The sequence below is a fragment of the Gracilinanus agilis genome, chromosome 1, assembly GCF_016433145.1.
Source record: "Gracilinanus agilis isolate LMUSP501 chromosome 1, AgileGrace, whole genome shotgun sequence".
Lineage (NCBI taxonomy): Eukaryota > Metazoa > Chordata > Mammalia > Didelphimorphia > Didelphidae > Gracilinanus > Gracilinanus agilis.
This window is the reverse complement of record NC_058130.1, coordinates 402,770,862-402,783,177: the sequence shown is the minus strand read 5'-3', so window position 1 is coordinate 402,783,177 and position 12,316 is coordinate 402,770,862. Positions and strand designations below refer to the sequence as shown.

The 12,316-nt window shown below is 42.1% G+C and overlaps 1 protein-coding gene across 2 annotated transcripts in view; it reads left to right on the top strand.

Annotated features, from left to right (window-relative positions):
• The window catches only part of CTIF (cap binding complex dependent translation initiation factor), a 363,068-nt gene that overhangs the window by 216,067 nt on the left and 134,685 nt on the right, over positions 1-12,316 (top strand). For both annotated transcript variants that reach the window (XM_044664825.1, XM_044664818.1), the window contains exon 7: positions 1,207-1,506. In XM_044664825.1, coding sequence (XP_044520760.1) covers positions 1,207-1,506 — 300 coding nt within the window. The remainder of the gene's footprint in view (positions 1-1,206; positions 1,507-12,316) is intronic.

Below are 12,316 nucleotides of genomic sequence, written 5' to 3'. Positions count from 1 at the left end.
TTTATAGATATGGAAGCTGAGAATGGGAGGGTTAAGGACCCCTTGCCCATGACTGGTAAGTAGAAACCTAGGGACTTAAATTCTGTTTTCCTGAGCTCGTAGCCAGGGTTCTTCCACCACCAACCCCTCCATGCCACCCACATTCTTGGTCTGGAGCAGTAGTTCATACTTGTGCAACACTTTTTACAGTTTTTATGGCTTGTTTGAGCCTCCTAACTACTCTGAGATTCTCCCTGGGTTGAGAGATGAGGAAAATGAGGCTCAGAGCTCAGAGAGGGAGGGTATTTGAGCAGTTACACAATCAATTTAGAGGCAGAGCCATAATCCAAACCTTTGTCTTCTGACTCTTGGTCTAATGCTCTGGCAAGTCATCCAAAATCTAATACTCTGTTATGAATTGAGAATCAGTTAGTTTATAACTAAAATATCTTATCAGGCCTTTTTGCACCTGCTACTTTAGCCCTGACTACATAAATACCCATGAAGGTCCAGTTTTATTTTTTTCTGTTTTTGTTTTTTTTTTAACATACTTGCCTTCCAAAGACCAACAGCCATATTGGTAAAGAGAAGAGCCATTTGAGGATTTCCTTGTATTGACCGTATTTAACTTTCTGCCACCATTGGGTCTCATGTATTACAGTGACTCCTCAGCAAGGGAGTTGCTAGTTATAGGATTATAGTGCCAGAGCTAGAAGGGATCTTAGATACACTAGTCCAACCTCCTCATTTTGCAGATGAGGAAACTGAGCCCCAATAAAATGAAATGACTTACTCAAAGCCACACAGCTAGTAAACATTAGAAGCAAGACTTGAACCCAGGTTTTCTTACTCCAGAGATTGTGCCAAGATGGTCAGGGAAAAATGTTTCATTGGAATCCTGAAGAATAGCAAAAACCCTCAGGAAAAATCTACCTTAAATGCTATAGCAATGATGGAAAAAAGGTAAGGTGAAGGGAAACCAATAAATTATTTTAGAAGAGAGGTTAGAGGGTAGGATTATATAAAAAGATCAGAATGTCTGAGACACAGAGTATGCGGGATTGGCCCAGTAGTCCAGCTAACCTGATGAAAAAGAGCAGGTGAGTATGTGGTACAGTTTGTAGGGACCCCAGCTCCTCCCCACCCTGGTCCTACTGCTTGGGCCCCACTCTGTAGTGATTTCCTTTGTTGGTGTCCTCCTCCCACCCACCCTTCTGTGGGCTCTAGGAAGAAGTACCAGTGGTGCCACCCAACCCTCAGAGGAACAAAATGGACAAGCTGATAGAGATCCTGAACAGCATGAGGAACAATAGCAGTGATGTGGATGCCCAGCTGACCACCTTCATGGAAGAGGCCCAGAATTCCACCAACTCAGAAGAGATGCTGGGAGAGATTGTCCGAACCATCTACCAAAAGGCTGTGACAGACCGGAGTTTTGCCTTCACAGCTGCAAAACTCTGTGACAAAATGGCCCTCTTCATGGTGGAAGGGACCAAGTTCCGGAGCCTTCTTCTCAACGTGCTACAGGTAATTGGATAGTACCAGCTGCCACCCCCAGTCCATATCACTAGAAAGAAGGGCTGCAGATTCTAACCATAGTTGAGCTTTTCCCAAGTTCCATTCTTGCCCAATTAATTATAGAAAATTAAAAAGCTCACAGGGAGGGTGAGAGCTACGGGAGAGGGACAGAGTTTTTATTTGTTTGTGTGCATGTCTCATGGTTACGAAGGACCAATATAATTTTATAGGCACTGTAAGTCTAACAAGCCAATCCTTCCTTCTATTTTAAAAAGAACGCGGTCTTTCCATTTTAACTCGGGCTCAATGGTCTGACCTTCCTGGCTAAGTCTGAGTGAGTGGGTGTGGGCTCACTTCAGGCTGCTCTCAGAGTTCTGTCTCCTCATCCCCTCCTCCTATTTCTATCCTATAAACCTTTGGAATTGCTTTTCTCCATATGGTTTTGAGTAGAACCCTTGTCATGTCACTTAGGAATAACTGGATCTGTTTATACACTGAGGAAAATGGAGGTGGTTTGGTTCCTTTGTACTTCCTATGTGGCAAGAATTTACCTCTCCAAACTCCCACCAGAAAGCTTTCTTATGTTTTTGTAAAAGGATAATTTTTCTCTATTATCATTCCTCTCCCAACCCCCTCACCAAACATTGCTATCTCGTCCATTTACCAGTCGATGTTTTACTTTGGTAGGATTTGGGAGTAATGGATAAGAGAAAGAGAGAGTGTGTGTGGATGTGGACCTCGTGGACCTGTGTAGTCTTAGACCAAGGGTCAGTTACCTTGGCTGGGTGGGGTGTTAGTGGGAGAGATCATGGCTGTATCCGTTCTCAGGAGTGCAATGGGCTAGGAGTTGGACACGTATCTCAAGAGGGGTTTGAGATCTTGGTTCCAGAGGACAGATGATGGAGAATACCTCCCTCCTCTCTGTAGAGGTAAACCACTGTGGCTGCCAAATGTCTCATGTGCTTTCAGACTCAATGACCATGTTGGTTGGTTTTGCTTTTCTGCTTTTCCTGTGATGAGAGGGTTCTGGAAGGGGGCTAAAAGGAGAACAAATGTAATGTAAAGAGAAGAAGGCATCAAAAAAGGCTTTCCCCAAAAGTAGAAAATGATAGGGCATGGGGACAATGGCAGCGGCTGACCTTCATTTCACCTTAGGACATTGTTGACTGAATTTAAGGGAGATAGAAAAATAAAAGCAAAATCGACCATGGACAAGTAACTATCACTCTGAGACTCAGTCTTCTAATCTGTAAGACAGAGATAATGACACTCACAGGTTGTTTTTGTGAGGGACTTGCAAAGTTATGTTATGGTTGGTACCAGTCCTAGGCTACCGCCTTTCCTTGGCTTACTGCTCCGTTCATATCCCAGCCTTTTCCCCAAGCAAAGTGAATAAACTCCCATCTCCCTCACATTCATTCAACAATGTAATCTTGGGGGGTCCCATAAAGCAAGGCAGATTGCTGGGGTAAGAACACCCTCCCTCTGCCCCTTCCTTCCCACCTGCCCCTAGGGACACGTAGAGGATGAGTATCTTCAGAAGGGGCTGGGTGGATGGATAAGCTGTGCCAGAAGCCAGGGAGAGCCATCTGAGCTCCAGCCCCTCAGGCTGCCTCAAGCTTTAGCAAAGGATATCAGGGATTAGAGCTTGTGCCCAGCTGGGCTGCTGGGCTAGTGGAACTCGCTCCCATCATGATGGATTCTCTCTCCTGGGTCCCAGACATGTGCAGGAAAAGAACAGAAAACCCACCCTTCTTCTTCTTTCCTCTCGACACACAAGGCATAACCATTTGCGATCTATAGCCCTGTCCCCTTCCTTTTTGTTTAGCTGTTTGTTTTAGAAACCTTCCATTTAGCTCTATTAGCAACGCCTCTCCTTAGACCTATGCCTCACGTGGCCGCTGTCCTCCCGCTCGCTTCATTTCACTCTGGAGAACTACACAAACTTCCCCCTTATCTGAGGACAAGGTCCATTTGGCTTCTGAACCCAAAAACAGCCCCGTGGTATAAGGAGAGGCAGCTTTGGCTGACAGAGCAATCCAGAAAGCAGGCTTAATGACTCTGGCCGGGATGGGACGGCCCGGGAGACAGACTCCTAGCAGCTGGTTTGTTGTGTGCACAGACAACCGCCACCATGAGCTAGGATTCCACCCTCCTGGGCTGGGAGCTCCTCCTTTGCTCTCTCGTGCTGGATCATGTCGAGGGGCTGCGGGGATGGTGGCAGTTCAAAAGGGAGAGGTTGGAGGGGCCGGGATAGAAGTTGGGAAGGGAAGAGATCCAAGGTCACCCATACTGAATGGACGAGAAACATGAGGCAGCTGGCACAGCTGAAGAAGGCAGCTCCTTCAAAGGGGTCGGGAGAAGGGTCTCGGTGGAAAAGCCCTTGGACCCTTCTCGGCTGGAAGTGAGGGCAACTTGCCACCCTTCTGGTGGGGAGCCCATAGTCACAAGCAAAATAGGTCTCGACCAAAGACCTTAGAAGCTCCCAATCCACTCTGCCATTTTGTAAAATTTTGTCAACTAAAATAGTTATGTTACCTATGGATAAATCAAGGCATTGATTGGATTATTGAGATAGTTAATAGATCTGAGGAGCCAGCCTAGGATTGTGGAACCCTAGGCCAATGACTCCTACTCTAGGGAAGTTCACTGTGAACTATCATGATTAAAATATAATAGTTTTTTTATTTACAAGCTACAAATGTTTCTGATCATCAGGTAACCCAATATGGCTGCCATGTGTCTACCTTGTTTGTAGAAGACATTATGCTGGGCACCAGTGGTGGGGTTGGGGGAACACAAATTAGTGGGCTAAAAATCAAGAAACCCCACTTCTAGTTCAGCTCAAATCTCTTACTAATTGTGTGGCTTTAAATAAGTCACTTCCCCCTTTGGAGCTCAACTTCATTATTTTTAGATGAAGACACTGAATTAAATAACCTCTTAAGATCCACTCCAATTCTGAAATTCTATCCAAGGAGTTTCAAATCTATTCCAAGAGATATAATGTTTGTAAACATAAGACAACCAACAATGTAAAAAAATCAGACCTTTTTTTCTTCCTCTTTAATACCCACCTTCCTTCTAACCTATCTTCCCTATCTCTTTCTTATCTCTTTTCTCTCCTTTTTGCCTCCCCCTTTACAAATACAGAGTAATTATTTAAAAGGCGTAGAATATCTTTTACTCCCTTAAATAATCAAGCATTCATTAAGTCCCTAGTATGTGAAAGGCATTGTTCTAGGTGCTAGAGCTACAGAGACAAAAGCAGTGTCCATGACTATATGGAGCTTACATTCTACCTAAGCCACTTTGCAAGAAAGTATAGGCATTCTATTTACTTAGTGAGTGGGAAGGAAAATCAATATGGCATATTTAATCTCCCTCTCTTCCTCATCCCTCCACTCCTTCCTGTTCTCCATTATCAATTCCTAGCCTGAAGGAGAAAAATACTTGGAAAAAATGTCTCTATCATTCCTAATATTTTACATATCCTAATGTGAGCCTGTACCTAAAAATAAAAAGGGAATATGGAAGGGGAGAGACTATCTTTTTTGCTTGCATTTATTTATTTTGAACCCTTACTTTCTGTCTCAGTAACAACTCTTAAGACAGAAGGGCCAGAACTAGGTAAACGGGGTTAAGTGACTAGCCCAAGGTCACATAGCTAGAAAGTGGCTGAGTCCACATTTGAACCCAAGTACTCCTGACTCCAGGCCTGGTGCTCTATCCACTGTGCTGCCTAGCCTTCCTTTGCTTGTATTTCTTTTTCTAGCACTTAGCACAGTGCCCTAGCACATAGTAAGCATTTAAGAGATTCCTTACCTATCTATCCCATCCATCTTCAGCAACACATCAGTAGGGCCACACCTCAAACCTCACTATCTCTCACAGTTACACTTTCTCCAAGGTCTGGAACTTGGAACTCTGCTTTTCCCTATCCTTCAACATCTACTATTTATTCACTCATGCTAAGCCTCCCTTCATCTTTATTATCAGATCACTCCTTTGGCTTATTCCTGTTCTCCAAATCTCCATCTCCACTTCACAGCCTTAAACAGCCTCATTTCATGGCCCGGCCCTGAATAGTTTTACTAGCATTCCCTTCTCCACTGACCTTGCATTCTTCTTGATCCGAGAATAATCCTTATCCTGGATAATTCTTTTATATTTTGCCAATTACATGTAATAACAAATTTCCACATAAATTTCCCGAAGTTATATGATCTAAATTGTCTTGTTCCCTCCTTTCCTCCCCACTCCCAGAACTGGCAAGCAATTCAGTCTGGGTTATACACGTATTATCACACAAAACATTTTTCCATATTGTTCATTTTCGTAAGTGAATAATCTTATAAAACCAACCCCCCCAAATATAAACCCAAATAAACAAGTGATAAATCATATGCTTTTATCTGCATTTCAACTCCAACAGTCCTTTCTCTGGAATTGGATGTGGCATTATTTTTCACAAGTCCCTCAGAATTGTCCTGGATTGTTGAGAGTAACAAAGTCTATCACATTTGATCATTCCACAATATTGGTGTTACTCTAGACAATGTTCTCCAGGTTCTGCTTATTTCACTCTGCATCAGTTCATGCAGGTCTTTCCAGCTTTTTCATAAATCATTTTGTTGATACATGTAAAACCCAGTGGAATTGCTTGTCGGCTCCAGGAGAGGGGAAGGAAGGTGGGCTGGAAAGTACATGAATCATGTAACAATGAGAAAATATTCTAAATTAATTAATTTTTTAAAAAAGAAATCATTCTATTCATTATTCTTCTCCCCACCTACCTTTCCTGTTACTATAGAGGGCAATAGCATCCTCCTAGCCCCTCAGGCTTCGGGTGATGCCCTTGGGAGTCTTCCTGGGCTCTTCCCTGTCTCTCACCCTTCATATCCAGTCTGTTGTCAAGACCTGTCTGCTTCACCTTTGCAACATCTCTTGAATATGCCCCCTTCTCTCCTCTGACGCTGCCACTACTCCAGGGCAGACTTTTGTCACCTTAGACCTGGACTATCTTAATAGCCTGCTGGTGAGTCTGCCTACCTCAAATGTCCCTGCAGTTTTCACTCTCCAATCTATCTTCCATTCAACCTAAAGTGAAGGTCTGATCATCTCATATACAATTAATGTTCTTTCTCTGTATGTCTGTCTGTCTGTCTGTCTGTCTGTCTCTCTCTCTCTCTTGCTCTCACTCTCGCTCTCTCTTGCTCTCTCTCTGTGTCTCCCCTCCCCTCTCCGATGGCTCCCTATTGTCTCCAGGATCAAATAAAAATGATCTGTTTAGTATTCATACCATGTACTCTTTGATCTATTGATACTAGTCAATCACCCCACAGACAAGCTGATGAGAAGCGTCTCTGACTTAGCTAGTCTGGACCTTGAAGGACAAACCAGTACCTGTTATTAGATCGATACTGTATGGGAATATAGTAATGTACATTATGTGATTTTGATTTTTGACCAGACTTATGATTTCCTTAATGTAGGAAGCTCCTCTACCAAATCAGATCTGTACCTTCTCAATAACTTAAAGTCTTAGAGAGTTGCCAGGGGTGCCGAGATGTTAAGTGCCCAGGGCTGCAGAGTCAATAAGCATCAAAAGTCATACTTACACCCAAGTCTTCCTCGCTCCTAATCCAGCTCTCTACATTACATTACTTTGTAAAATGAATATGTCTTTTATACATAATAATTGTATAGTACAATGGTATAAGCATAGCATAGAATAGTATGTACAAGATCAGAAGAAAACAAAATCATTTTACTATGGACATCAGGAAAGATTTCATGGACAAAGGAGTTGTAGGATAAATAGTTTAAAAGACAAATAGGGAGGGAAAGGGGCTGGGAAAGATAGATTCCAGGCTTAGAATACAGTATAAACAAAGACATGGAGATTAGAAAATGCTAATTGGAAAATGGTTCAGGGTAGCTAGAAAAGAACAAATATGGAGGGAAGCAGTGTGAAATTAGGCTGGAAAGACAGGAAACTTTGAGGTCGAATGCCAGGCTAAGGATTTTGGACTTTATTTGGAAGGTTAACTGTGGATAATTTAATGAATGTTGAGCAGAGGAGTGTTATGATTCTATCTGTGAATAAAGACAGTTAACTCTGACAATAGTGTAAGGGATGTCTTCTTACAGAGAATAAATCTAATCTTCACATGAAAGCTCTTTAGATATTTGAGGACAGTGGGATAGAATACAGATTCTGTTCTTTTTTCTTTTTTTTTTTTAACCCTTACTTCAGTTTTAGAATCAATACTGTGTATTGGTTCCAAGGCAGAAGAGGCCAGGCAGTGGGGATTAATGGGAGGTGACTTACCCAGACAGCTACGAAATGTGTGAGGACCTCCCATTCTTTATGCCTGGCTCTCAATCCACTGAGATACCTAGCTTCCCCAGAACATATTCTAATCTTCTGATTAAATGACCATTCCATATTAGTAAGAAGGTTCTTTGTTTGTTTAGCTAGATTCACTTATTCATTCAAATGATCTTCTGCTCATTAGAAAGGAGTCATCAGAAAACCTCAGAGCCTGGGATTATAGAAAGAAAGTGAAATTTCTTCAAGGGAACAGCCAGTATTTCAATGTGACATTCAAGTGTAGTGAGAGGCCAGGAGTAGATCAGGTCATCAGTATTTGTTAAAGGTCCTTATTCCAGAGTGATGATAAGCAGGCCCTTCTTGCCTCAGGTGGGTTCTAGAATTCAAGGAAATCAAAGGCTTGAATCTCCCTTGTCTAGGACCCCCCCACTTCCCCAGCTCTCTGCTATTTTGGCTTAGAGAATATACTCCTTTTCCTGAGCTCTGCATGTGTAACCAAGCTCTTCTCTGTTGAAATGTACTTGCTTCATTTAGCTGGGAGGTGTCTGTATCTGAGCTATGCATAGCAAAGTATTATTAGAGCGGGCATCAGTGCATCTGTAATTGAACCCCATTCCCCTTAGCAACTGTTGCCAACAACACATCTAACAGAAGGATGTGATACCTTTTTTGAAAGAAAAAAAAAAAGACATGTCTCAACCAACTGATAAACACAGCAGGGCTGCTGTGAAAAGGCAATCTGAATCCAGGCAAATTCAGATTCTGGCACGTGCACAGTTTTAGAAATAAACAGCCTTCCACTACCTTCTAGAAGGCATTCTCTTCTTAGCACCCAGCCCAATAAGTGGCAAGCAGAGTGACCATGTACTCCTTTATACCCTGTCACCCTTAGACATTGCACTGGGCTCTTTCTACACAGAATTTTTCTGGGGTCTGTTGGAGAAATCATTGGATTTTTAATAGAATTGAAGGTGTGGGAGGACCTGATAACTTTCTTCAAGTTCTGGAACGTTCCTATGGAAAACGGATCTGACTATTTTGTTTGATCCTAGGAGGTAGAATGAGGAACAGTGGGTGGGTTTAATGTTATGACAAACTTCCTTAAAGTTGTTCAGTCATTTCAGTCGTATCTGACCCTTTGTGACTCTGCTTGGAGTTTTCTTAGCAAAGATACTGGAGTGTTTTATCACTTCCTTCTCCAGATAATTTTTCAGAAGAGAAAACTGAGACAAACAGGGCTAAATGATTTATTTGCCCAGGGTCGTATAGCTAGAAAGTGTCTGAGGTCAGATTTGAACTTGGGTCTTTCTGATTCCAGGCCTGGCACTCTATCCACTGTGCCAGGTATCCTACCTGCCCTTAAATTTAGAACTATCTGAAAGTGCCTCAGAGGGGAATGGATTCCCCTTCAATGGAGTTCTTTAAACAAGACTGAATGACTACTCGTTACCTCTTATTGGAGCCACTGTAATAGACTTCTTTTTTTCAGGTAGGTATTAGACTGGGTGGATACTGGGTGTCCACAAAAAGTGGTCCTTTCCAATTCTGAAATTCTGCCATTCTGTAATTGCATAAGCCTGGATGGGGTCTTCAAAATCAACTAGACCTAATTCAATAGATTAGAGTTAGATGTCTCTAAACCCTAAATAAACTACTCTCCATTCAAATGACCTTTGTCATTCTCGCTTCTTGATATTTTATACTTTTTATCTTTACTTTTTAAGGATTCCCAGTAGGGAGGAAAGTTTAGCCAGAAGCAGCAACTAGGTCCTTTTTCCTTTAAAGGACATTATCTCCTTTTGCCTGGCCTTTCAATAGGCCCAAATCTTCAGGGAAAGGAATAGGTGATCCCTTTCATGGAAAAGTGGGGGATTCTCTAATTTTATAGATGAGAAAATTGAGTTCTTTGACAGTAAAGAAACTTGATCAAAAAAGAGTTGGGACTAGAACTGAGCTCCCCTGATTTCCACTGAATCCTGGGACCTTCTCAATAACAAAGCCTTGAATGTGGAGTCAAGACATGTCTGTTCTATTTCCAATTCCGACACTGGCCAATAAGGTGAGTCACTCCCCTTATCTAAGCATTGGCTTTCTTGCTTGTAAAAAGAACTAGAAGACCTCAAGCTCCCCTTCCAGCTCTTGACATTCTCTGACTCAGTGTGTCCTAACCAATGATAGCCCAAATGAAGGAAAATAATAATAACAATAGCTTGAATTTACATAGCCCTTGATAGTTTATATCCATGATTTCATTTGAACCTCACATCCATATGAATTAACGTCAGTTATTACTATTTTATAGATGAGGAAACTGAGGCTCAGAAAGAATAAATAATTAGGCTGTGACCACAGATATCTGAGTCAGAGTTCCAAACCATTTCATTCCAAGTCTTTCCCCTGCACTACCTTGGATAGTTGGGTCCATCTATCTACTCTCTCTCCCATAGCATCTAGAAGAGTGATGAAAATATCATGAGATCTTAATAAATACTTGAGAGATAGATAGATGAATTCACAGATACTTTGGGACATCCATGCCAACTAGATGGCACAGTGGATAAAGCCATGGACTTGGAATCAGGAAGACCTGAGTTCAAATCCTGCCTTAGATTCTTAACTAGCTCTATGACCCTGAGCAAATCACTAACCTCTGTTTGCCCAAGTTTCCTCAACCATAATATGGGAATAATCAGCACCTCAGGTAGTTGTAAGGATCAAATTAAGTAATATTTGTAAAGCACTTAGTATAGTGCATGGCATACTGTAGACTATATAAACCAGGGGTCGGCAACGTATGGCTCTCCAGCCATATCTGGCTCTTTTGAGGGCCAGATTTGGCTCTTTCTGCAGGAGCCATAAAGTCCATTTTTTTCAGGCGTTGTTACAGGAGCGGCACTGTGAGCACTGTACGGCTCTCACGAAATTACATTTTAAAAAATGTGGCGTTTATGGTTCTCACGGCCAAAAACGTTGCCGACCCCTGATATAAACATTTATTTCTCCCCTCCCTTTATTTGTATGGTGTCTTCCATTCACCAAAGTAGCCTGCAACACTAGCAGCTCTTCTCATCTTGTATGATTTTTATCTGTGATTTCCCACTAAATCTCCATGTTCTCACAATCAAGAAAACAGAATAGGTGATCTCTGGGAGAAGCACATAGAGGTCCTCACTCTAAGCCACCCTCTGGACTTTAGACAAAAGCAGGGAGGGCCCAGGTGCTGGGATTGCTGTTCCTCACTTGGCCTTTACTAGAGCTATAAAACTGTGTTAAAAGGAAGGACCTGAAAGCCAAGTGCAATCACTTCATGGCAAAGCAGCAGCTCTATGAAACCTGGTTCTCTGGGCAATTTCCACTGTGCCGGCTTTGTGATCCCTTGTGTTGTGTGTATCCTCAGAAAAAGGCTTGTTATAAGCTACATGAGATCTTAAAGCACAGAATACACCAAAGGCCTGAGCAGATAAGTACAAAATTGATCCCCAGACACTTCCAAAAGCTCTTCTAGCAAAGGTTCAATGCCATGATCAAAAAATGGAACTAGAAGTCAGTGCTAGATCAAATAACAAGCATCTGACCTTGGATAAGTACATCAGATGATTGCTTTGTGCTTTTCCAGAATATAGAGAGGATAAATCATTTGAAGAAATGGCTCTCCAATTTACCATTGCCTAGATTATCTATGACAAATGTTTAATCCAAGAAACACACATACCCCAACTCCCTGAACAAGATTTCTTGCATACTCCCATTGATCTGGTATATATGCTCAAGATCTGTAGACTAATTTTTTAATACTGGTCCAGATCCTACATAATACGGTTTCAAGAAAATTGCTTACTATGTTCCCAAGTCAAAGAGAAATAAATGTTGGGGCCATCCCAGTACTGTAGTTCTCCCTCACTGGGGCTTTCCCAGCACCATGACTTTCCTCCACTGGTGCCATTCATTGAGAATTGTTACTGGAAATCAGCAATGAACAAGACTATAAATGGCTCCAAAGAACTCAGTGATAGTTTTAGTTTAAGTGGAGTATATAAAAAGATTTCAGGGGCTTCTATAGGTCCCCCCAAATAGATCCTCATTCCTATGTAATCTCTGATTCCTGAAAATCTATAGTGTTCCTTTAGCTTAAGGCTTTGATCATTCTAAGAAAGCATACTCCCTGGGAGGGATCATATCTTAAGGGGTCCTCAGCCCTGTATGCTTTCTTGAAGGGGTTAGCAACCTGCAACATGCATGCCAACATCATTTAGCCCTATGCATTGTTGGCACATTGCCCTATGGCACTGGGCATTGCTACCTTTGAGAGTCACCACAACACACAAATATCTACAGCATTATTACACTGGCCTCCATCATGCCAAAACTTTGCCATACCAATTTTTCTTTCTTCTTTTTAAATTGAAGCCTTTTGTTTTTATATCGTATTTATTTCTAAACACACTCTCTCCATTTCCCCTACCCTTTTGCCCTTTCCTTGTA